This window comes from Hetaerina americana, unplaced genomic scaffold (assembly GCF_022747635.1).
Source record: "Hetaerina americana unplaced genomic scaffold, ioHetAmer1.1.p SCAF_1, whole genome shotgun sequence".
Classification (NCBI taxonomy): domain Eukaryota; kingdom Metazoa; phylum Arthropoda; class Insecta; order Odonata; family Calopterygidae; genus Hetaerina; species Hetaerina americana.
This window is the reverse complement of record NW_027286069.1, coordinates 44,298,692-44,323,822: the sequence shown is the minus strand read 5'-3', so window position 1 is coordinate 44,323,822 and position 25,131 is coordinate 44,298,692. Positions and strand designations below refer to the sequence as shown.

The 25,131-nt window shown below is 43.7% G+C and overlaps 1 protein-coding gene across 1 annotated transcript in view; it reads right to left on the bottom strand.

The window, feature by feature from the left end:
* Positions 1–19,805, bottom strand: part of LOC139697529 (uncharacterized) — a 98,851-nt gene extending 79,046 nt beyond the window's left edge. Inside the window, exon 1 of the mRNA XM_071596261.1 lies at positions 15,631–19,805. Coding sequence (XP_071452362.1) covers positions 15,631–15,769 — 139 coding nt within the window. The 5' untranslated portion in view covers positions 15,770–19,805. The remainder of the gene's footprint in view (positions 1–15,630) is intronic.
* Positions 19,806–25,131: the final 5,326 nt, after the last annotated feature.

Sequence of the window (25,131 nt, the reverse complement as noted above, 5' to 3'; positions counted from 1 at the left end):
TTACAAACATATATCAGAGATAAAAATAGATTTACAAGCATAATTTTAAAACAATGATTTACTTTTATAAACATAATGCATAAACCCATTTGAGTTTACTGTCATTAGCTTTGGGCACTCTCATTATGGCATAACGGCTAAATTTAGACAAAGCACGCCGAACGTAAGCTGATCTCGTAAAATCGAGACTGTACGGTACGGACAAAGAATCGATTAAAACTGGTTCAGGTCTTAAATGCTCTCGTGTTGAAGGGTAGAAATGGTATCACTATTTTTAACAGAGGTTGAATCACACTTCGAATGAATCATCGGTCAAGAGGTGAAGGGAGGAGATAAACAGATGGGATTCTCTTGCCACCCGTCGCAAAAAAAAACATCTCGAGTTAAAAGTAATGAGAAAAACTTAAAAAAATCTTCTTGCTATCTAAACGACTTCTCTGCACGGCAAACTCCTATTACTCAGGGCAAAAATGTCGACAAAAAGAATGAAAAAGCATTGGTGGCGTTCTTTTTTGACCTTTGCTCCTTTTATTCGTTCCTGTTTTCTTTTTTTTTAACAAAGTGGGCAGCATCTCTACGGCGATTTTTTTTTAATTTTGCGAGGACCTCGTTAAAGAGGGGCAAGTGCGTCGGAGGAAAGGCAGTTTGTTTCACGAATGCCGCCGCTTCGTTATCCAAGCCATGCGTTGAGCAAGTAGAAAGATGGGCTTGGACTTGAGGAAAGAAAGGACGAGAGCCGAAAAATACTGCTGCGAAAAAACCTGCCCGAAGCGGAAACAGGGAATAGCTGAGAAGAGGGAGAAAGACACACAAATGAGGAAAAATGAGAACAACTCATATTTTTTTGTTCAGACCCCTTGCCCATGATTTCAATAATATCAGTATTGATCATGTGTATAAAATAATTTGATGAGAAACACCATGGTTTTTTGAAGAAAAAAGGCAAATGACTGCGAATAAAATGAAATATTTCTTTCGGTACCACTTGATAAAGTTGCTTAAGCCTATTCTTCCCTAGTTTTCTTCATTGATGTTTTTGAATCGGCAATTCCATTTAGACCCGTGTACAATTACTTGACAGTTTCTCACGCTCAATGGTTCACCGTCGTAAAATCGGCATTCAACCCTGGGGGCACCGTAAGAAAGGAGCCTGGATTTCGTACAATGCTCCACGCCAGCGCGCAAATAGTGAATGGGAGCAGGGACAAGGCGTAGTGGTACACGGTCTCATGTGGAGGCAATATTTGAAGGGCGCCGTCGCCACTTGGCAACTCTTTGCGCGCCGATGTGACGGCCTCCCTACTTGGTGCTGCTCGGGGCTGTCATTAAATAGAGCCCCTCGGCACAATACGTCCTGGTGCCTTTCATGTCATGAATGCAAGGTGTACATTCATATAAAATATTTTGAAAATTACAACAAAACGTTTTTAGGGACGTGACTGTGCAGTGGGTACAGTTCTAAGCTACTGACCAAAGAGCCCGGGTTCGATTCCTGCCTCTGGATTATCAGCTTCATCCAAGCTCTGTGATTTCATTCGGTTCCAGATCTTTCTGGGAAATCGTAACCGGCACAGGGAGGGGAACTGGCATCCCATCCGGATGAGTGAATTGCCCTTGCCGTTGGATTTAGTATCGTATTCGGTGAATTCATAACTCGCCAATCAAGTCAACCTCCGGATTAATATCTCTGATTGTGGTTTTGAATGAAAATGTAAATTTAAATTTGATTACAAACAGGCATTATCATATGTTTAAAAGTGTATTCATTATTATTTTTAACACTAATAATCCAAGATATTGTTATAAAATCGCATTATAATTGTATGAAATATCTCAACTTGAATTATATCGATTGAATGCTTTCCTTATTCCGTTCTTATACAATGAGTGAACATATTCCAAACTTTATTTTCACTTTTTGTTGAAATAAGTGATACAATTGTCGAAATATTGATTTATACCGTAAATAACAATTATTGAAAACTGTAGGGTATAAATAAAGAAATTATCCAGTAAAATATCAAAATTTCTGATCAAATTTTTAGTCACAATATTTCTAGATCGCTTTAAAAAGGTGATTTAAATAGGCAATGGAAAAATTTCCCCCCAACATTCATGAATCATTGACAATGAAGTACAGTATGTTGAAAAGTTACCTTCATTTAACATTTTTAGATGAAATATTCTTTCATAAACAACAATAACGTAATGGAAAACAAACTTGATGATCTCGTTAATGAGAATGACGATTTCAGGGTACCCACTTCACTTCCTCCTCAAATAAATCACACGTGTTAGATACCTCCCTATTTTACTGATTTAGAAATCATTTTAACGTCAGATGGTTTTGATGAAAGATGCAAATCAATCAAAATTGCTTCATCAAAACAATATCGGGAGTATAAAACTAAACGACACGCTACGTTTGATTGATGACGATCAAGCTTTCCATATGTCTTGGAGTAATCAGCCTCTATGGATAAATAACTGACGCGTCAAATCGTCCATCATCAATTATCAGCCTTAAAAAAGTCATTTTTCGTGAATTTATATCTCTAACTAATACATTTGAATCATATTCGTTAATACTCATCAAAACTGTTAATTTTTATATAATTTCGGGGGAAAAGTGTGATAAAAATCATATAGATAGCATATTGAAAAATTTGGCATTTTATCTACTCTACAATCAATCTCTCTTCTTCGGCGTAAACCTAGAAGCACAATGGCCACGAAAGCCCACTTGCTAGACTTTTAGAGAACTGCGCCGAGCTTATTGTGTCGGCCAGAGCGCTAGGTCCCACTTATCACGCAGCCCCAACACTTCCTGCCATCACCACTCCATCTTCTTCTTCGGACTTTGATGAATCTGTTTGCTAAAGCACCTCTTAACATCACGATTTCATTAGCTTCATGGAGATGAAAGCTTAAAAAAAAGATTAATTATGGATCTGTTCTGCTGGTTTACGCGGGATAAGTGAGGCGACACGTTCACCTAAAAGCGGTGGAAAAACCACTTGTAAGGCCATGCGGAGATAATTCAGAGAAATGCGGTTATTTACATTGAGGAAGCTCTCTGACGACAGGCCTGACGAGTACCTTTCAACGGCATTAAAACTAAAGACTTAAGCATTTTTTTTCTAAATGTTATTTCAATATCCATACATTATCAGTTTTGCAAATTATTTATAAGTTCTCGTATCCACATATTGGAATATGAGCACTGATTATCGAAAATGAGTTAAAAGGAAAACATTAAAAATATTTTGAAAAATTTTACTTCATATGTCTGGGATATCATTTTACAAACATCTCTTGACAAATATGGGTATAATATCAGGAGCATAACGAGAGATTGCCTAATAATATTTGAAATAATTTCGTATTATAATAAAATAAATACGTAAAATTATACATAAATCGGTTAAGAAAAAAATCCAGGAATACTTATGTTAATATGAAGTAGAAAATATTTAAAAGTAGGTTTAGAATTGTGTATGCAAGAAATTTTTCAATACACCGGCATATAATGGAACGTGAATCCAAGAAAAAGTAGCAAGAATATAATAGTAGTCCACGAGATGCACTAATATTTCTGTTATTCGGTTGTGCATTGACCCAAATCTTGAATTCAGCGTCCTGCCGAATCGCGAGTGAGACGGAGTCGACTGCTTCTAGGACGATGGCCACCCATCCCAAGACATGAGCAAGAGGACAAATATTCTCCACCGGATCCAGAGTTTCCTAATGACATACCATCGAAAGGCTCCCTCGCATCTCAGGTATTTTTAACCTTCGCCAATTGGCGGTATTCCCGGGGACGAAAGAGCCAAACGTCAAGAAATGGGACACGAACCCCACTCTCGCAACCACGCTCTGCGTTTGCGGAAAGACGGAAGGAACGCTCTTAGAGACGGGTATGGCAGTGAAGTGCTTCTAAAGGGCGCATCCCATACCTGCGTGGTGGCAACAAGAAGCTTTACAAGTAATTAAAAAAAATCAACTAAAATACATTTTAAGCGTTGGGTTATGTTACATGAAAATACTTAAAATGATAAATTTCAATTCCTATGACACCTTGCATGATAAATTGGTACCCCTCGAGTGCTTTCATTTGAATAGATTTTCGTAAAACAGCAAGAAAAAACCCTCGTAATGCGATTTATTTAATCATAGCTCCTGCTATTATTAAATGACTCCTATATTTGCACAATGTAAGGATTAAAGTGTCAATATCTAGGGAATAAAAATTTTTAAGGCATTAATTTCCATATTTATTCTTTTTGCACATTAAACAACTTGTTATTCTTAAATGGATCTCTGGGGAGACTCCGGAAATGTTTATGGTCATGAGACTCGTCAGTCAAAGAAATTTGGGAACCACTGCTGTCGACGGTGAACATTTACATCCTCCATTCATCTTCCCCCAGTCTTCAGGGAACACGAGGGCGTCATTACGCAGTTATTTTCGCTCATGGATATATAAGTAAAGCTTTCTGGGGTCACATTTTTGGGCGGTTAAAAAAATGAAAAACGTTTTGAGCAGTAAAACGGGTGGGGTTTTTAAAATGTTTTATAATTTTTACGGGAATAAATAAATGTATTTCTTGCAGTAGGCTTCGTTTGGCAAGTTTGAAATCCTAGCCTATGTCATGAAACGAACAGCAACATCATACCTGAGCACTTCAATCAAGATACAAGCTAAAGTAACATTTTCATTAGGGTTTGAATGAAATTCAAATTTCATTTTCATATTCGCGCGAATTGCGCAGAAGACGTTCATGTGGCCACATCCACTAAAATACGTGTGTAGTCAGTGTGTAGAGTCAGTTACGCTTGTTTCCTCTCTTTATAAGGGGTTACATTTTTAGACAATTCACTACTTTTTATTGTTCATTGGTTATTATTTAGGGTGAAAAGAAATATAAATGACTCAAAAAGTTCAATATCCATCCAAATTCAATAGTTTATAAAACGGTGGAATGCCTCCTTCACAAAAATTATATTGTTGCCATAGAAAAGTTAAAACAAGTTTACAGCCAAACATAACTGCATTCAAAACCAAAATTGCCTAAAAATAGCAAGCATCGGGTGGACGCCTCCGAGAGATTCCAATTTCAAGTAAAACATTTGCATCGATTTTTTCGGTCGTAATAACATGACGCGGACGAAGAATCTCAGTTTCTTTCAAGAGGAGCGAGAAGAAAGGATCCCGCTGTGAAGGGTACAAAGGGGGGCTGCGGAGAACAAGCGGGAGAATGGGAGTAAAGATCCGGAGAAAGCAAACAACAGTCGAGAGAATGTAATTTTCCTCGCAAAGGGGAGAGAAATGTAAAGTTGGAGACGCAAGATCAATAGTTGAAAGTACGGAAGGGGTTTGTAGGCAGTATATACCACACGTGCTAACATATGTGAGGTAAGAAGACTGTCTGCGGTCATGGCTTCATGGAAGTACGCAAGAGGAACTGGAGGAGGAAGAGTAATAGATTTGAGGGAAAGGGATGAGGAGTGGGGGCGGGGACGAAAGGGCGTGGGCTCTCCCTCAGACGCAGTGGCGTCTATGCGGCGTCATGGTTCGACGGTTTGCACGGCGCCGGCGTCTCTGCCGTCCGTGCCCGGCGCCATTGAAAGGACGACGAGAGGACCAAAGGGGAGGGAGTTGGGATGGGGGGATGAAGCGTGAGAAGAGGAGGGGGGTGCTCCTCCGTGCGGCTACAGGAGAGAGAGAGGGGGGGAGGGAGAGGGCGAGGAGCGGGGGAGGGGATGGGGAACGTGAGGGTGGATGCTGGCGGTCGTCGGGTTTCCACGGATGGGATGCGACCATCAATACATGCAATCTCGACTCCGGGATACAGCATCTTCGCGAGCTCCTTTTCGTACTTCTCCCCCACTCCCCCCTCACCACCCCCTCCCCCATCCTCCCCACCCTTGGTGACCCTCTTAAACCCCAACCGCCTTGCTCCACCGCGAGGACGTCTTTCCCTCTTATTCCGACGATATCGAGGCAAGAGACAAATCGGCTGCTCACACCTGCTCGCGGAAATGGAAGCGGCAGGAAGGGAGGGGAGGGGAATTTTCCGATTAAAAATGTTTCTTTCACATTTTACCGCTCAGGGATGAAGAACTTAGAAATTTATCTGATTTTCGCGCGTTTATGGCATGCGACTACTTTGACGAGAGCTTTTTTCTTCTTACTTTACTTCTTCCTCTTCATGGAACTTTTAAAAACATCTCTCCTTCCCACATTTTCCTCAAAGTGCTCGATTGCAAACTTATAAAATGCAGGTAAAATATAATCTCTTGTGAGGTAAATTATTCCGAATGTATATCAGGAAGGCCAAATTTTCTGCGCGCAAAATGGCTTTAACGGGAGTTAACATTGTAATAATTAACAAGGGAAATCAAAGTAAAACGCTAAGGAATAAATCTAGGACGGCTTTATTTAAAGTATTATTTAAAATTCAGCACGCGCCAAATTGATGGCTAAATGCCATTGGAATAAGCCATTGGCAATCCAAGTATAATTTATAAACAGAAGACAACATTTTTAGACCATCGAATAAAATTTTTCGCTTCGGCAGAAAACATGGTTGCTCAATTAACTACTCATTTCGGTGTTCTTATGCCCAATAAATAAAATCTATGAGAAAACAGATTTTTTGATGCATCAAATTGACTTTTAATAAAATTACTTCGGAAGAATAGTCCTCTCATTGCTGGGGTAGTCTACCGTGCCATTTAATACCCTTTGCATTTCCCGTTCTAATTCTTTAGTGAAAAGAGGATTTGTCCTATTCTGATCGAAGCCACATACGTACTGTCTCATCAATATAAAACCTATTTATAAGTAGTTTATTGGTGACCCCAGGGTTAGAATCCTCAAGAAGGAATCTTAAGAAAGTTAGGCAACATCAGTTGGAGCGCTCGTGGTATTGGGATATGATTTAAACGAATAAACGGAAAAATAATTTCAATATGTGCCACTTGGTGGTGCCGGGAGCGACGGTTTCCTTTATCTCTCAAAGGACACACCGTCGCTCCCCGCCAACCGGGGTCCCTCTTCCCCTCCACACAACCCTCTCCCTACCCACAACGCAGCGTGGACTGCAATGGCGCAATCCATTGCCACCAAACCCGCATCTAACCTTCTTTTGTCTTCAGTCGGAGGCAATTATGGAGGCGAAGGACTCGTGCTCGAAAGCCGTTTCAGAGTGAAATTCTCGATTCTTTCCATTTCTTTCAATTTTATTGTAATCTAAAAAATAATCGATGGTGGGCATACATGAATGAGTAAAAAGACATAAAGACCTTTAACACACAGGATTTCTTTTTGTACAGTCCAATTCAATATAATGAATCCATATTTCCCATAGTTAAAACAACCTCTGGAGGTCAACGGTCTAAAGCTGGTATTTAATCAGAATTTAGATGCATATATCGCTCTGCAAATGTACTGTAGTAGTTAATAACTTGCCCATTTATGATTCCCAATTAAAGATTTATAAACATTTTCCGACGAAAATTTTTAAAATTTGTATTTATTTCTGGGTAAAAATGTTTCACACATGCAAAGATTGTTATCAGCACATATTTTATGCCAAGCAGCTCCTTGAATTGAATCCTGGAACGCGGTCATATTGTAGTATTATGAAATCGACCATCAAAGACACGCAAAAGGGGTCTCTGGTGTAATCAACGACCTCTGATTTTTTATCCTGCAGCACACCAATCAACTTGGTCGAATGCCGGGAATCAAATGAGGTAACGCAATGCGAAAATCGGACTGAGGTTCCATCTAACGTATGAGTGAAAAATAAGATATTTGTGACTCTTCCTAGTTCATAATTTCAATAAGAATATTTAATGCAAAAATTATTAAAATATTTGTCATTGGTATACGGTTTGATTAATCGTGCGCAAAATGGTAATTAACTTTCTGGAAAAAAACTTAATGCTAACCTTACATGCGATTTTAAGCCAATTTGATGTATTTTATTCTGACACACTTTACACCCTAATGTACACACATTAGAATGAAAACAATTATTCTAAAAGTGAAGAGATACCATTTATATCGTATAATAATATGAATAAGTCATAGCGATTCTAAATTATAGATTCAAGATTGACGAGATTCCCGCGTGGTTTCTTTGAAAGGTTTCTCTGAACGTGTGATCCCTTTTGGGCAGCCATTGATTTGTATATGTGTAATGATTTCATTAAATCAGCTCCAATTTTATTTCATTATTTTTAAAAACATATAAATCGTAATGGTACAAAGAATTTGAATTCAAGTTGTTATGTCGTATTGGAACTTCCTTTCGTGGCTGAATTTAAGAGGAGGACTGTGTGATCTATGATCCCCGGGCTCACGCTGATCCCGTTTCCATTACGAAGAGAGAGAGATTTATGTGAATTCTACTGTCGGCTTTCTTACCATGATTGTAATTTGCCGGTATCGGGATGGTGGGGTAGCCGACGCACTGGCTTCCCATCCAGGGCGGCCGGGATCGAATCCCGGAGGCGGAAGATTTTTTTCAGTGGTATCCCGATCCCTACTTGAGGTGCTTTGTAAAGGGTACTTAGAGCGAGTATGCCACCTGTAGGATGGGACGTTAAGCTGTGGACCCCTGAGCGCTTTTCGCTAAGAGCAAGGCTAATACCGACGCCGGGTTTCTCTCCACCCTTCCCCATCCATCCCTAATGGCGCAAATGACCTCGACTATCGGTCGCCTCCCCTAAAACTACTAAAATATTATTTTGCCTTGTCTACCTCACATGAAAATCTTGTCTATTAATAATTACTTATTCCAATGTGTAAATGACCCTAGCTGCCGGTGTTTTCTCATAGTAATGGGATAAGTACTACTTGTCCTTCTTCCTTAATAACTAGATAAATACCATTTGTCTCTATAACTAAAGGGGTGGATGATATCACATACCATCTACTAACTTCACATTTCCCTTGGTTTCTCATTGATTTCAATGCCTTCATAAAAGTGATGAATTCACATTTCATTGGACTGAACAGTAAAGATGCTCATGAATGACTTAGTTGTACTTACATCACGGGATCCGAAAATTTCGGATACTGAAAGTTAAATAAAGTTCATAAAAATAGGATTATTAGCAACGCAAAAAGACTGGCAGTGGTATTAATAATTTAGGCAAAAATTAACGAAGCAATGAAAAAGAATTGATTGAATTACAGCTAAAAACTACAATGAGAAGCGAGCTCCATTCAGTTCAATAATAGCGATTTTCATCAGATGTAATGAATTTCTTTAAAATAGCGTTCATATTTTTTAATGAAGAATTTTCGTGAAAGATTTTAGATAATTGTGTTGATAAAGTTTTTGGGTACAAAAAGGAGGAATATTTTGGCCAGTTCCTACCTTTTCTAACATTTTAAGTACCGTAAAATTCAAACTTCCGGCTTAGATATGGAGTAGATATTTTTTTTTCTCCGAGCAGATCTGTATGAGATCATGATTGGCGAGAAATTATAAATGTAAATACTGAGATTATATATAGCACTTTAATGAGATGAGAATTGTAGATAGGACTGGCGGAAGGAATGCCAAACTCTGGTGGGTCATTTAAAGAAAAACGCAAGCAGCGGGCATTTTATTATCTACAGATTGTCAAACTTAACCAACGTATTCTCTTTACCACACCCAAATCTATAGATGGCGGTATTTGTCTGTTCTGCGGTCTCATCTCGCAATAAAGACCAGGACTGCGTTTAAAACAAGGAACAGGCAATATCTCTCCTCATTCAGACCTACCATGACCGTAGTAGCACAAAATTTGAACCTCCAGTATTCGTTCGATCAATTCTTCATACTATGGTTGAAAATAGTCGTCCCTCCGATTGGCCCCACTAAAACCTTAATGCAGGGGACGAAGGAAAAGAATGAGAAAAAGAGATGGAAGGAGATAGGCACGAAGATTAGGATTGCGGAGTCTGGGAAGAGGTAGCAAAGAGGACGAGAGGGGGGCGTATAATCGAGACGTGTAGAGGAGAGCGATGGGAGAGTTTTAATACCGCGCGAGGGTAAAAGAACAAACACTATGTACTTCTGGGGGTAACACGGAGGACTGAGGGGTGAGTGAGGAAGTCAATTTCGTGGAAAGATTGGGGATATGCGAATGAACGTGCGAGAGAGAGATGAGAAAGGCACCCCCACCACAGTCGAGAAAACAACCACCACCGACCTGCTTCCCTCAAAACGGGAAAGATTTCGCCGGCTCTTTTGAAATATCTCCGGATCGTGTCGAATGGGGAGGAGAATGTGGATTGGAAGATGGGCGTCGGGGTCCTTTTTCTCTCATCTCAACGGAGACTCGGAGCGGTTGGCGGGGAAACGATTAGCGTTGTCCCAAGATAAAAAGAAGTAGAGTGGGTGAGAGTACGGGTTGTTGGGGGAGGATTGAGGATGCGGCGGCGCAGGTGAGTGGAGTGCGATCGCGGCGGGGGAATGTTGAGGGTTCAATTGGGGTCTGAAAGAGGAGGCAATTGCGCGGACAATGGCTGGGCGGAGAAATACGAGAACGAGCACAAAATAACAGGCAAGGAAAGTTTCTTCCGCCCGACAGGGTGAAAAGTTATAGAAAAGTATCCAAGAGAAAGAACTAGTGCCGAAAATTCAATCAGATGGGAATTAGGTTTAATTTTTCTCGGTAAACATGGAGGAAAGCATTCGGAAAACAATTGCATATCGTCCTCTAAAATGGGAAAGAATTCATTGGTGAATCAAGGAAAAAGTTTTTGATGCATCGCCAATATTATAAATAATAATTACAACAACCTATTTCCGCAGAAAACTTAAATTAGAAAATTTGTGATTGACGATTCTAACCATATTTATGTTTTGGCACGAACGTATTTATTCTTAACATTACTTCATTAAAGCTACAGGAGCTCTGTAAAATGATGCCCCAGGAGCTAGATTCTGAGATCCATTGGTAAATTCAAGGGACATTTAAAGATTTTACTTTGTGGCTTAAATAAATAAGATATTCGCAAGCATTCCTTGAGAGAGAAGATGAATATCACATTTCATCCAAATAATTTAATTTTTTTATAAATTAAACCACTAGGTATTTTTAATTGTATTCTGCAAGTGTTTTTAAATATTTTTACATGAAAAAAATAATCTAAATTTGAAAACCAATGCTAATATGAGAAGAGTTGACATGCATTTCAACATTTTTGAGAAAAAATGTCATTAACATAAAATGTAATTACGTTTGTGTATACATCTAATGTAATAGTTCGAATCGTACTACTATAATTCATTTAAATTGGCAGATATGATATAGCTTATGCCAATTCAGAACATGTATGGGGTTTACATGTATTCCAGTATGTATCTTAAAATTCAATGTCCAGATTTCCAGTGACATTTAAACGATTTTTTTTCTTTCGTCAAATGAAAAATTCTCCAAAATATGACGATGAAAAATTTCAGTCATCTCCGACTCCCAGCTATTAAATGCCATTGAACAAAACCGGCCTCAGGAGGGTAAATAGAAAAATATCACGCATCATTGCAGAGAGGGGACAACTCGGAAATTAAAGCAGTATTAACCACGGAAGGAACAGCAATTTGGAAGCAGCGGGAATCCCTCGATCACTAATTGCATTCAACAGCGGGGAGTGGAAGAATTTTTCGGTGGGACGAGGCAAGAATAGGTAAAAAGAATCGCAGAGGAACACGCACACTCCTGCGTTAACTTTTATCCAGGGGATTTTTCTCCTTTTAGGGCGGACCGCGGTAATTTGAAATTCCGGAGGAGGGAAAAATGCGTGCGAAATTTAAAAAGTCTCCTTTTTTTTGACAAACTTCCCTCTTTTCGTCCATCCCTTTCCCAACACTCTACGCGCACACACTTGTCGCGGCACCCTCGCAAAGCGACGACTCCAAGTTGGAACCCTCGTAGCAGAAAACTACGTTTAAAAACTCCGGAAAGGACGACCATGGGTGGTGATAAAAAAAAAGTATAACAGAACAAAACACTGGAGATGGGTTCCGCAATTTTCTTTTTCAGCCGACTCTCGCGATCACGTCACCCTTCTTTTTTTTGGATGCAAGGAAGAGGGAGACGCTCCCATCCCCCCAACCCCGTATATACTTTATAAATATGTACACACATATGTATTAATGCTTTTAGTCCTCTCTTTTTCCTGCGTGGAGAACTTTTTCCGGGGGCTCTCACACACATTAACAACCCGAAGTGCCCTCGCACGCGTGACTCGGAGCCTCCCTGGGTCGGCAAATGGGGAGGGGAGACTCCGAATTTTTTTATTCAACTTTCAGCGACGAAAAATAGGGATTTGCATGGAAACGAAGGTTTGCCTGCGAGGATTTTCTTCAGCCAAAAAAAAAAGCCGGACGAACCGAAAGTGCGAAGTTTTTCACCCCCGCAGAGTGAGTAAGTGGAAGGGGAAGGCTGGAGGCGAAATTTTAGGGAAGGACCCTAGAGCCGAACGCCTTGCGCATTTCTCCTGTCCACGAATTAATTCGTAGGTCTCGAGATATTTATATGGAATTTCACATTTCCACAATAGGACAAGCGTTAATTCGCCACAAGGCTCAGCAGGTATTTCAGTAATTATAATCACGTCAAGAATTAATCAGGTATTATATTGTGCAATGATTTTGTCACCATTGTTGATGCATGTACCAAATCCAATAGTTAACACATCCCTTTTGTCAAATTAGTTACGTTTTCGGCATCGGAAATTATCAAATATTACAACCGGACACATATAGAGAGTATTACGCAACTCAATATAAACATAATATATCACCTGATAATACTATTACCTGCAATTTTGTTGGACCATTTTCGACCAAAGAAATTCAATTTTAATCAGATATCGGATAACTTTTGCAACTTTCGACGACCCCACATAAGAATATGGGAGTGAGTCAATGCTATATTGATAGATACTGGAAAATTTCTCCCCAAGATCATTAAATTACAATAAAATCACTGCGTAAATAGAGAAACCTACATCCACCCATTAAATTATATCATCTAAAATATCCGAAAATCAATGCTATATATTGCATTTTGGATTGTAACGCTGTTGAATTTAATTTTTATTGCAACAGCATAAAAAAGTAAGTGATTAAACCTTAATTGCGATTTCTAATGCATAAAATAAGTTTCTCTTTGATTTTAAACAATTTAATTACGTGAAAAGCATAGAGTTGCAAAAACTTTGGAAAAATTCCATTAGATAAATGAAATTGTGCATTTGCTAATTGATGAAAAGATGCGTTTGCTGAATTGCATTCATGCAAACTTATGCTAGAATATGCAAGTGTAGTTATGGTAGAGATAGATTTGATTCATCTACTCTACTTAATATATTTGGTACTTATTCATAAATGTTTTAGTGATAGTTTCCTCTATAAAATTAAGTAACCTATTTTATCCAACATTGTAAGGCTAAGGAAATGACAACAATGTTTCAAATATTTTGTAATATCTTTAGTTTTTTCATACATTATCATGGCATCCTTTGCACGCTAGGAGGCTACAGAATATTTCCCTCAGAGAGCTGTACAAGGATGTAGTATGTGCGTGACCCATCTTGGGTCAATTAGGAGTCTTATGAGCGTTTGGCCTTCGCGATGGGGAGCGTTCTCATCACCCTCTCCACTTCCTTCCAGTGTGTGTGTATGCGTGCATACGGGTTCGATTTACGTCCTACATGCAAACTCTACCACCCGTGTGGTGTAAGTTTTTGAAACAAGTCGTCTTGCAGCAGAAAGGAATGAAATTAATCTCCAAAGTGCTATGGGCGAAGCCAACGGAAAATACGACAGATGAATGAAAGATACTTTTGAGAATTCTGTCCATTCAGCAGCCTACATTAGACGAGCACATGAAATATCTAAAATCAGCATATGTTAGTAAATGGCGAAAGTGAACTGAATAGATGGAAGCCTTTGTAATTACAATTATATCGTACGAATTTGTAATGTTAAAATATAATGTACCTTGTGTTGAGAAATAAACGTAAAAACGAAGAAGAAAACGTTATCAAGAAAACGTTAAAGCTTCTCTTGAAGAGATTAGGAAGCTAATAGGCATTTAATGAAGATATCCAATGACTAGTATGAATTACTTACCTCCGTGATTGTAGTTTTCCCGCTGGTTTCCAAGTTATTAAATGGAATATGTGTTTGCCAAAGGTAACGATAATTAGGCAAATTAAACGTGACTTTTCTCACTTCCATAAAGATATTCCGATATTTTTTATCAATTAAAAACTAATTCTAATTGTTTAACTGGTTCTAAAACTACTAAAAGACTTATTCTCTTAAGGAGTTGTCATATCTAATATGCACTTAGGGATGTAACATAGAGGTCACTAGTCCTTTCCTTATGTTTAGTTCCCTATCGTGGTAAATGTAAAGGATTCAAAGTCACGTAAACTGTGCAGATTTTATAGATTGCTGTAGTTTGTTAATCTGAGCAGGAATTTTTTTCTCTGACACAACTGAAAGAATAACCTCCTTTTGAAATTAATGATATCACACTCTTTCGGAGAGTTTAAATAACCATTACTTCTCTTGATTAATTACAGTCATCTACGCATTTTCCCGATGAGTAGCATCCTGAGGTCATTCGAAATAAGAACGCGCTCATGTCGGTTCCGTTATAATGACAAAATGAAGAATATATGACATTGAATTTATAAATCCATAAACAGGCTATTCATATATGTACTTTATTTTTGATAATTTTTATTTGCACAATTCGTCATAGCCAAACAACCTAACGCCTTAATGAACATAACATCAAAACCATGATCGTTTGAAATATTAAATCTTTAGCGCCTTAGTAATTACATACTCTTTAGGGACACCCGCAGTTGTTAGGAGGAGATAAAAAGAGTAAATATCCTCCATTGGCAATGACCTTCTCCCTTTAAGAAACAACCAAAAGTTCTCAAATCACATCTAAAAGTTTACGATCCACCAAGGTTCACTAAGTAAGACATATTGTTTCATCGGCAGGAAATAAAATGTCGGCAAATATATTTTTTCAATTGCATATTAACTCGGGGGAAGCGCTACTACTCTTTCCTCCTCTACACTATTCAAGAGAGTAGGCAACAACCATTCGAGCTGCAACATGCTTGTAGGCACGCTTACATTTCACGTGACTCTTCTTCAATACACATTCAACTACATGTGTTGTTAAAAAAAAGGAAATTAAGCTGAAATGAAACAAAAATACATAATCACGTCTGCTGATAACCAAGTAAGAATAAAAACCAACAATTATTGCGAATCTAACTTATAAATTAAGTCAGTAAAAAGGCGAAATACGACATATATGGAGACAGCATGTGGAGCATCATAACAGAACAGAATATCGTGAGGTGAAACGCATGAGTACGGCGAGATCGATCGGATAGAAGACCGGATTATCGAAGGCGGAATAAGCGGTACTCTGCCATGAATGTCATCCGCATTGGGTTAGAAACATATGGGGCAGAACATCAACGCCGCTCCCGCGCGTCCTCGACATGCTTATACGAGTATTTAGCTGGTGAATAGAAAGCGCTCCACGGGGACGGAAACATTTAATAATCCTCCTCACCTCGACCTCCACCTCTTCCCCACGTCCCACTGGGGTCCCAGTGCCATCCTCCGACGCCACCTCCACCGCCGCCGACGACTTCGCCGCTACCTCCCACACCGCCGCCTCTGCGGCCGACCGTGACGTCACCGTCATGCATGACGTACGAATCCAGCCTGCACGCTCCGCACGCTACACTGTCCACGAGGGTGGGAGGGTGCCGCAATTCGGACGCTCACGAGACCTGAGGGGCGCTTTACGGTCCCGTCGGCTCTCCCCACTCGACCGTGTCAGAGGGAAAATATGTGACGCGGGGCATAAAACCAGGCGTTCCACTCACCCAAGGGAGGGGGGGGGGGAGAGGAAGGTGGGCGGGTTATGCGAACGTTCCGCCTCTTCACCGTCTCCCACGCACCTTCCGCGTCGATAAGGGGAACGAAGAGGTCAGACCCTGCAATCCCTTTCGAGGTGCAGTCTTGCTTAGAGGGCGCAAAAGTCTGGACTCAGCTTTATTTGTATTCTGCGAATCGCCGAAGTGTATATTATACGTCACCCTCACTGCCGATCCGGCGGACGAGGGAGGAATCACAGGAACGCACACTCTAAGTGGGCACAAGTAGGGTTCACACCGAGTCGAATGGAAAATTATATACTTATATATATAGTGTGCACATATGCAGGTTTTTCAGAACGAAGGAAAAGATAAAAAAACTACGTTTTTTGACATCCATCTCACGAGTCCCAAATTCAGATTTGATGGTCTCTTGACGCACAATTCTTCCTTCCCATCTGCCGCTTCTAAGAGAGGGGAGAGAAATAAAACGACACACGAGTTGTTGGGGAAAAGAGATGGGACCCACAACTCAACACTCAGGAAGTGAGGAATGTATGAAATCGCCCGCCGCACCATTCCAACAGTCACCCCTTCGCACTTCCCATGGAATTCTTCCCTTTTTCTTCCGTCTCTATCACACTCACTCTAGATATAAAGCTAGTTTTTATGCATGAGAATATCTGGTCAAATGCGGGAGATGAGACTTCTTTCTTTCCACTCAGGCCACTCAATCAACAGGGTTCCAAAAATCAGGGAACGATGAGATTTATTTTAGAGTAATGGCGTACCACGGGCATTCCTTTGGAGACCTGGTTCTGCGATGCTTAGAAGGACACATCCGGCGCTCTAAGGTGAATGCAGCTCGGGCGTGGTGGAATCAAGCGATATGTGCTAGAACAGATGCAGGGGGCCGAGCGTGGGGAACGCTGTCTCGGTGGAAATATCACCATTCAATGTCAAAAAATCTACCGCAAGCCCTCGTACCGAAGGCCCAAGTATTTTATGCATAAATGGGGATAATTTTCGAGAGCCTAACACTTGAGAACGAAGATCAAGTGGTGGCGAGGTTTAATTCCGCACTCCTTTCTCACGAGACAATGGCCGCACAATGCTCGTCGACGAAATCCTAGTCTGAAATCAATATGAGTTCTATCACAAATATTCGAGGAATGTGTGATGAAAAGTTTGAAAAGGCAATCAAAACAAACGAATCGATTTATTCCCTTTCTCCATCCATCTTCTCGCAAAACCCCTGTCCATCTGCGTCATAGCCGACGGAGGGTCGGTGACAAGAGTGAAAGATGGTAAAATTAACGCTCTCCACCGTCGGCAAAACGCGAAAAGTCCACCAGGCACGAAGGAAATACGATTAGGAAATCCAGGGACATGCCATGTCACCGGATGCGCGGTGCCCACGACGGAGGCACGCGGTGTGAGGATTCAATCAGTCGTGCAGACAGCAGGTGGCTCTTTAAGAAGGTGGGGGTAACGCGAGTCGGGTGTGGTGGGCGGGTGAAGTATGCTCGCCGACCGGTTCGTACGGGACGTCCGGCCTCGGGAGGCCAAGGGGCGCAAGGGCAGCACGGGGTCGGGGAGGAGGAGGAGGGGATGCGCTTCCGACAACTTGCACAACTTCCGCCAATCCGCGCGAGATAGTCTCTGCACGATCCCTTCCCCTCCTCCCAACGAAACTTTTTTGTTCCTCGTTTCCTTTTTTTCCTACTGAGCCTCCCTCTCGCCCCGTTTGCCCAGCCTCCACAAACCCACTACCACTCTCCGTATCTCTCTCCCCCGGTCATGCGAGCGCTACGCAGCGAGCGAAAGAGAAAATGAGAGACGGGGTGGAGAATGGTGTCCGGGACTCTGAACGGCGCCACTCTCTCGCTAAACACATTCGAAATGCTACCGCAGCAGACGGGAGTGGGGGTTGTTTACGCCCCGTGAAAACACTGGCCCCTCACCGCCTTCTTTATTAACCCAAGCACCGACGAAAACTCCAACAATGTTTATCCTCCCGTCCGCCACCGACTATTATTATTATTGTTGTTTTTAACCTGCACCCTTGACCAGTTCTTTTCAGAATTCCTCAAACACTCTCCCCGCTTCTCTTCCAACTTTAATTCAGTCCTTCTGCGTCTCCCGCGCCAAAATCTCTCTACCTCCCGGTCGTGGGGTGGGGGAGGAGAGAATAGAGAAAAGGGGATTCCTCTCGCCAGGGGAACGGTTCGGACACATGGGACGTCCACGTCCTCTGCCTCATCCGAAAGGATTCGTCTCCTGCTGCGAAAGGAGGATGGGTCGCTCTCCGCGGTCCACTCACACGCAATATAACATCCGCTTGCGTCGCCTCCAGAGTCATTAAAATCGTTCTCTCCTCACTCAGTATCTCTCAACACACACAAAAAAGACACGACCACACGTGAAAACAAGTGGTTTCTGGCCACGGGGGAATGAATCGACTGCGTTCCAAAACAGAAGTGGGAGAGAACCACATTCAGGAGAGGCGTCGGCGGGAGAATGCAATTAGGCGGGCTGCTCCTTTGGGCGCAATTTTGAGACGACAACTCGACCCGACGGACTCAACCCTTGGGGGGAGGGGGGCCCTTGGTTATATCGGATGGGGTGGGAGACACCGAAGCTGATGCAAATATAAATTACCAGTCACGACGCTTCCAATGTTACTCTGCTCACGGTTATAAAAAATTCCTTCACCGTTATTGCTGTGGTGACGGAATCTTGGCAATGGAGTCCAATCTAATTAAAACATTCACAGCTGAGAGTACCCCGGGAGGAAGGGAAGAAAGATGTGAAAGGTCCTTCGATATACGGTCTTCTTTTGCCGAAATGATTTCTACTCCTCGCAGGATGATAATGCGCTATTTTATGGACTTCGCGAAGTTAGGGCAGCCACTGGGGAGCAATATCGCCCATTAAATTGGCAAGGGGACAATGACGAGCCTGCGATGTCGTTGACCGGAAGGGCTATCTTCTCGTGGGAACTGGTCGAAAGCCAAATGATGTCCGACGCGAATTTCCTGCGCCATTTCTCGGGTGGGCTTACGGTTGAGCGGGAGGAAGGGAGGGATGAAGGGGGGTTTGGCCGGGAAAACTTCGGAGAGAGCTTTTCAAGTGTCTTCCTGTGTCACGAAAAAATGACGTCCTTTTTGAAAAAAAAGAAATAAAGTGAGGAGGGTGGAAACCGAATACCGGGGAGGAATTCTCCTTCCTTTCACTCGAGGCAATAAAGACGTTCTTCACGCGGATAAAGTGAAGACACGCTTGGGGTACTTTGGCGGAGGAGTCATTTTCCCCTCTTGGAAGTGATGGTGGTAGGGCGTGGAGAAGGGCATGCTGGCTGCGCACGCCAGTAAACAAGACCGGGGGTGGGATGGAAGAGCACCTTGTCCGTGCCCCAAGGGCGCGAGGGTGGGGAGTGTTCTAAACTGTGCCAAACAAATCACAAAGGAGGAGGGCGAAGAGGAAAAACAAACGATTTTGAAACCGGTGGAGTTCTCAGACGGGAGGAGAAAAGAGGACCGACCGTCTGAACTGAACTATCCCGAACTTCATCTCTACGAAATTAACCCGTCCGATTCCTCACTTTGGTTCTGTACCGGAGTGACACCATCACAGGGAACCAATCAGTCAATCGACTTGTGTATCTCCACAGTCATCCTCTAAAGGACTGCGATGGGGGAGAAACCCGATGCGAACGTATTCCAGGTACTGAGAGGGAATGAGTTCTAAGATTTCCGTGTTACTCGAATGAATCTGCATGCAAAGGAAATGAAAAACATCACCACTCGAAAACTTGGCGCTGTGGATGACTCGAGTTCCAAACGACTACTACCCGTCCATAGCCTTCGTCCGCCGCGACCGGACTGAGAAAACAGAGTGAATCATAGCATGTGAGATTTTTTTCCTCACCCCTTCCGAGGGATTTCGGGTGACAGAGCGGGGAGGGAGGTTCCCGGTGAACAGCGACAGTTGGACGATTGAGGAATAAAATCGCCGAAAAAATTAAGCAGAGAGTAGGGAAGCGGAGGGCGAGGGTGTGTGTGGAATAGAAGAAGGGGTGAAGGACGAAGAAGGGGGAGAGTTGGGTGAGGGGAAGTCAATTTATGTATCTAGAGAAATGGGGGAGATTCAGGGAACGCTGGGGAGTGGGGTCAAGTGAGGGAGAGTAGTGGTTTTGGGGGTATGTTTGTGTGTGTATGAGTAAGTCGATGTCCCTACCTCGATTAAACTCCCCCTGAGGAACCAAACACAGGCCAAGATCTCTTTGAGGGGAACGGATTACGGAGGGGTGGGGATTAAAATGATGACCTCACTCAGTCACGGCGGCAAGAGTCACCCCCTGTCACGGAAAGAAACGCACGGCCCACTGACCACGGTAGGGGTATTGCTCTGTGCCGCGTCAGACTACCCCCATCCCCCTAGGGGAAGGGAGAAGTTCAGAGGTTCAGGGGGGAGAGGGGAACTGGTGCACGTGGACCCACCACGATGGCAATAAAATGATAAAGTTTAAACTCGGCAAGGAGGGCTTTTAGATAGTGTGATGCATTGCACGGAAAGAGGGAGAGAATCGGGAGACGTGTTAAGGTGAAGTGGGGAGAGTAAGGGAAAGAGTGAGTGCGGCCACGTATGCGAGGGGGGAAAAGATTATTTTCCCTCCGAAGCGAACGCTAGAGTAGAGTTTTGAAGGCGGGGGGGGGGGGTGTGTGTGTTTGAGGGATTCTCTCTTTCCAGGGAAGCAGACGAGAGGGTGACGCGGTAGGTATACGCGGAATTCGCCCTGCAAGACAGACGGGGAGATGAATACTAAATGGTACGGGCAGCTACCACGGGAGCGAAGGTACTTTAGCGAGCCATCCGGAGAGGGTGGAAGCGGACGATAGGGAGGGAATTCGAAATGGAAGGGGATGCGAGGGTTTCGTGGGACGGCGCCAGCAGCTAGGATGAGGCAAGAGGAGAGTGCAGGGATGGCTGTAGGAAAAGGGTCAGGGGTATGATGAAGAGTCGAGGGAGGCAAGGGTGGGGCTGGCGGCGTCTCCTATTGGACTTGGTCCCTGGATCAGAAGAAGTGGGGTGGTAAGAGAGGAAGAAGGGCGGGAAGGGTAGGAAATGGAGAGAGGAGGGTGGTTGGGTCTGGCGAGCGAGAAAAGGATTGGGGAGGGGAAAGGGAAGGTTTTGCAGATGAAGAGACAGTGGGGTAGACGAAAAAAAGCTCTATTTTGGCGGGGAATCCAAGGAGAGAGTAAGGATGAAACGTCGGAAGAAGAAGAATAAGGGAGGGGAAGAGTTATAGAGAGGGAGTAGTTCGTGAGGGATGAAGAGGTTTGCCCGGAAGCCAGACAGGCGGTTTCATTATGGAGGAGGAGAGAGGGAGAGATAAGAGGGGAGAAAGTTGAGCGAGAGAGAAAGGAAGAGTAATAATATCGGCGAGGAAGACGAAAGAGTGCGAGAGAGGTGAGTGAAGCTAAGCAGGAAGAGTGGGGCTAAGGGGGGTTTGAGGAGGGATGGGGTAGAGACAGAATATTCGTTATGTTCCGCTGAATATCAAGCCGCGTCACGTACCAGGGGTGAAATGGCGGGGAAATAGGGGCGAGGGAGGGATGCGGGAGGTTAACACCGGGTTCGGCGGCACTAATTGGTAGCGAGGCTGGGGTCGGGGGTGGGGGAGGGGAGAGGATGGTGGGTCGCGGAGAGGCCACGTTTGAGAGAAAGGGAAACGTGGATTCGTCGCGACGAAAGGCGGCGTGAAATGTCACTAATTAGTACCACTTAAGCGGCGGGAGGAGGGAAGGGGAGGAGTTACGGCGGCAACAATTGTCTGAATTAAAGGGCGAGGGATGAAATCTTGACGGAATTATACGTGCAGCGGTTATGGTGAATGATCATGTTTTCGTTTCCTGGAGGATGAATTCCCGATTTTTCTCACCGGCCTACAGTAATTCAATCCAACCGGATGATATTTCTGCGTCGAGCAGGAGTTTTTAATTGGCGTGATCTATTATTTTTATCCTACCGTGGACTCAATGGGAGAACCATGCCATCTCTACCGTTTATGACGTCGTATCGGCATACTTGATATTTCCTTACAGAAGGAAATGCATCAAGGTTTACAGTTTCTAGATCTCTTACTATTATTTTCCTGACTATGTTAAGGTAAAATCGAGTGGGAAATATCGAATTTGAGATCAGACATGCTACAATGATATCTCTGCCATCTTTTATGACAATCGAGCCAATTTACACCCGGGGAAAATGAATGACTTTTTATCCAAATCGTCGCAATGGATTTAATGAAGGAAACAATAACCACTGATGCTATTTATAAATAATTCAATGAGATATTGTGTTTCGCAATGCTTAATATCGACGGGGCGTCAATTTAGAGGCGGAACCTCGCTTCGTCCACGAAGATAATCAACTGCCGCGCAAACCGGCAAAAAAATAAAGCGACACGACGGCCTCTCTCAATCACACTCACACGGATCAATCCGGCCCTATCACAGCCATCGCCCGCCCAGGAACACCGAAGAGACGGGAGAGAGCGATAGAAAGTATTCACTGGTGTGTGGAGGGGGAGTGCTAGAGGAACAGCTGCACTATCGAAATGTCATCGGGAGGTCCCCGACGGAAAATGCCCGCGGCAGCGTTGATTCATGATTCGGATTGCGGGGCGTGCACAGGAAGAACGCATAAACGGGCCTTCGATCACAACCGCAACAACGGCAGGCGACAGGGCCGGCCGACAGGATGGTTTGCGATGGCGCGACCGTCCCCGCCACTACGCGCCGCGAAAACACCCGCGGGACCATTCATCACGGCGGACAAAACTCCGCGGGCTCTATGAAGGGGCTGTTGAGATCCTTTTGGTTGGTGGTTTGTGGGGGGGGGGGAGGTGGCGGTAGTGGAGGAAGGGACCCGTGACGGCGTGGGGGTGGGATACCTCCTTCAAAGGCTGAGTAGTTTAGTGTGCCCGACAACCCCGTCCGCACTCGACACACACAAACAAACACACACAAAATAAAATAGCACTCGGGAGGGATCTCGTGAGGAGGGACCTCCAGCGGGGTTGAAACATAAAACGGGCGAGCTGTTGGGAGCAGACTTCCTGGGGCCCTCAAGAGGCAAAGGGAGGAGAGGACGAAGAACGCCCACTCCCATCCCTTCCTCTCGACTCGACGCCTCGTGGGCACTCAAAAGACGCGGAGCACTCCCTTTACACCGCGGCCTCCCCTTCCTCGACGACAGAGTGTTGCGCCGCGCGCTCCACCCCAATCTGACACTCGGGCGTTTGTGACGGGGGGTGGGGCCAGCGACGGGACGGGGATCGTCCTCCGGGGGAGAGGAATCGGAGGAAAGGGCCGCGCCCTCTGTCACCCCTGTACCCCTTGGGGATGGATGGCCCTGGGAGTCAGGCGGGATGCCCCCGCTGCTTGTCTCTTCCTCCTGAGGGAAGACCTTCCCTCCGATGCGGGTGCCAAGAACGCCTTTGTAAAGCACGCCGGGGGGACGAGTGGCTCCACTCACCGCGGGAGAGGAACCGCACACACACAGCCACCTCTCCTCCCTACTTCAAAACGCACACTGGCCTCTTCGCCATCTACTCCTCCTTCCCCACCACCGCTCACCCCACCCCTCCTCCTCACACGCTCTCCCACTCCCCGAGCGCGTTCGGCGGTCCACGCGGCCAACTCTAAAACGCCCCCATGCGACAGAACTCACCACTACGCCACTACCTCCTCCCTCCTCTTGGTTCCCTCCCTTCTCTCACTCCCCCCGCCCAGTGCCACCGCCACGACCGCATGGGTACCCTCCCTCCCTCTGCTGGTGCTCCTTCACCCCTCCATCTAGCCTTCATGCCTCTTCCCTCATCCCCTCTGTCGTTCCCTTCCCCGTTCTCACCCACCCTCCCATCTCCCACCTCCGCGTCCCTCTCGCACCACCTCCTTGGCTAGATTCCTCCCGCTCTACGATCCAGTCCTCGTCTTTCGCCAAATCCAAATGCACTCACTCACCCATTCCTTTATCATATCTCTTTCCCCCGTTTCCCTTGTGCTCGCGTTCCTTTCCTCTTCACCGCTTCCTCATACTCGTCTTCACACCCTCTTCACTTTCCTTCTCCTTTTACATGGATGCGTGTTCTCATATTACGCGTGCGTGCGCCCTCCTTAACGTGTACCACTCGGCTTTAATGAAATAAATAAAAATTCAGGTCCCACCTCTTCCTTTCAGCCTTTCTCTTGGGGGGCTAGCATAGCAAGGAATCAACGGCGGGGAGGGTCGAAAGCCCTCTTTTCTGTTAGTTCCGTTGAAATCAATCTAATTTCATACCGATTCACCTTTTAGTGCTCGTGTTATATAATTTGTGCCAATTAAATAGTGTGCAAAATAATGCAATAGAAGCGTATGAAATAATTCACTGAGTACGGTATAGACGTTGAGTTTTGGTATTACGGTTGCCTCGTTAGGTAATGCGCTCTTAGACAAAAACGTCGTAGGTTCGGACTTCGCCAAGAATTAAATCGTCTTGCATCGGTCTCCGTTGAGCCTTTGGCTTGAATCTCCGAAACAACATGAAAAACCTGTTACTTCCATCGTGTAAACTTAGATAAGAGAGGGAGAGAACGCGAGTAAGAGTTGTAGATTATTTAAGAATATAGAGAGCTATTACGAAAAATGGACAGTGCCAGCGAAAAATATGTATTATCCTGCCTTTATTCTTATAGTGTAATATTCCTACTAATGGCATCTTTTAAAGCTGTGAAGGAATAATGAATCTGTTTCTCTCTAGGAAAAATTAGGAAAACGAAAATGTAGATTCATTTTTACCAAGTTTTATAGTTGATGAGGAGATAAGAAGAGGCATTGAAACTTTCCAGGTCCACCTAACCTCTATGTCGTTTCATGAAAATTATTCACAATATATTCGTTAATATATAGTATTTCCTAGAGCTAAAAACGTAGAGGATTTTGCTTTACTTAATATGTAGAATTGAAAGTTTTTTCAAGGAGAGCACCTTCGTTAAAATCAACACTGTATCATCATCAGGTGGTACATACCCAACATAGATACAGTGTATCTATTGTAATTCTGTATTTAACTGTATTTAATGTAATTCTTAACCAATGGCAAGTATATTTCCAGTTTAATAGGCGGATATAAGTGAAACAGAGAG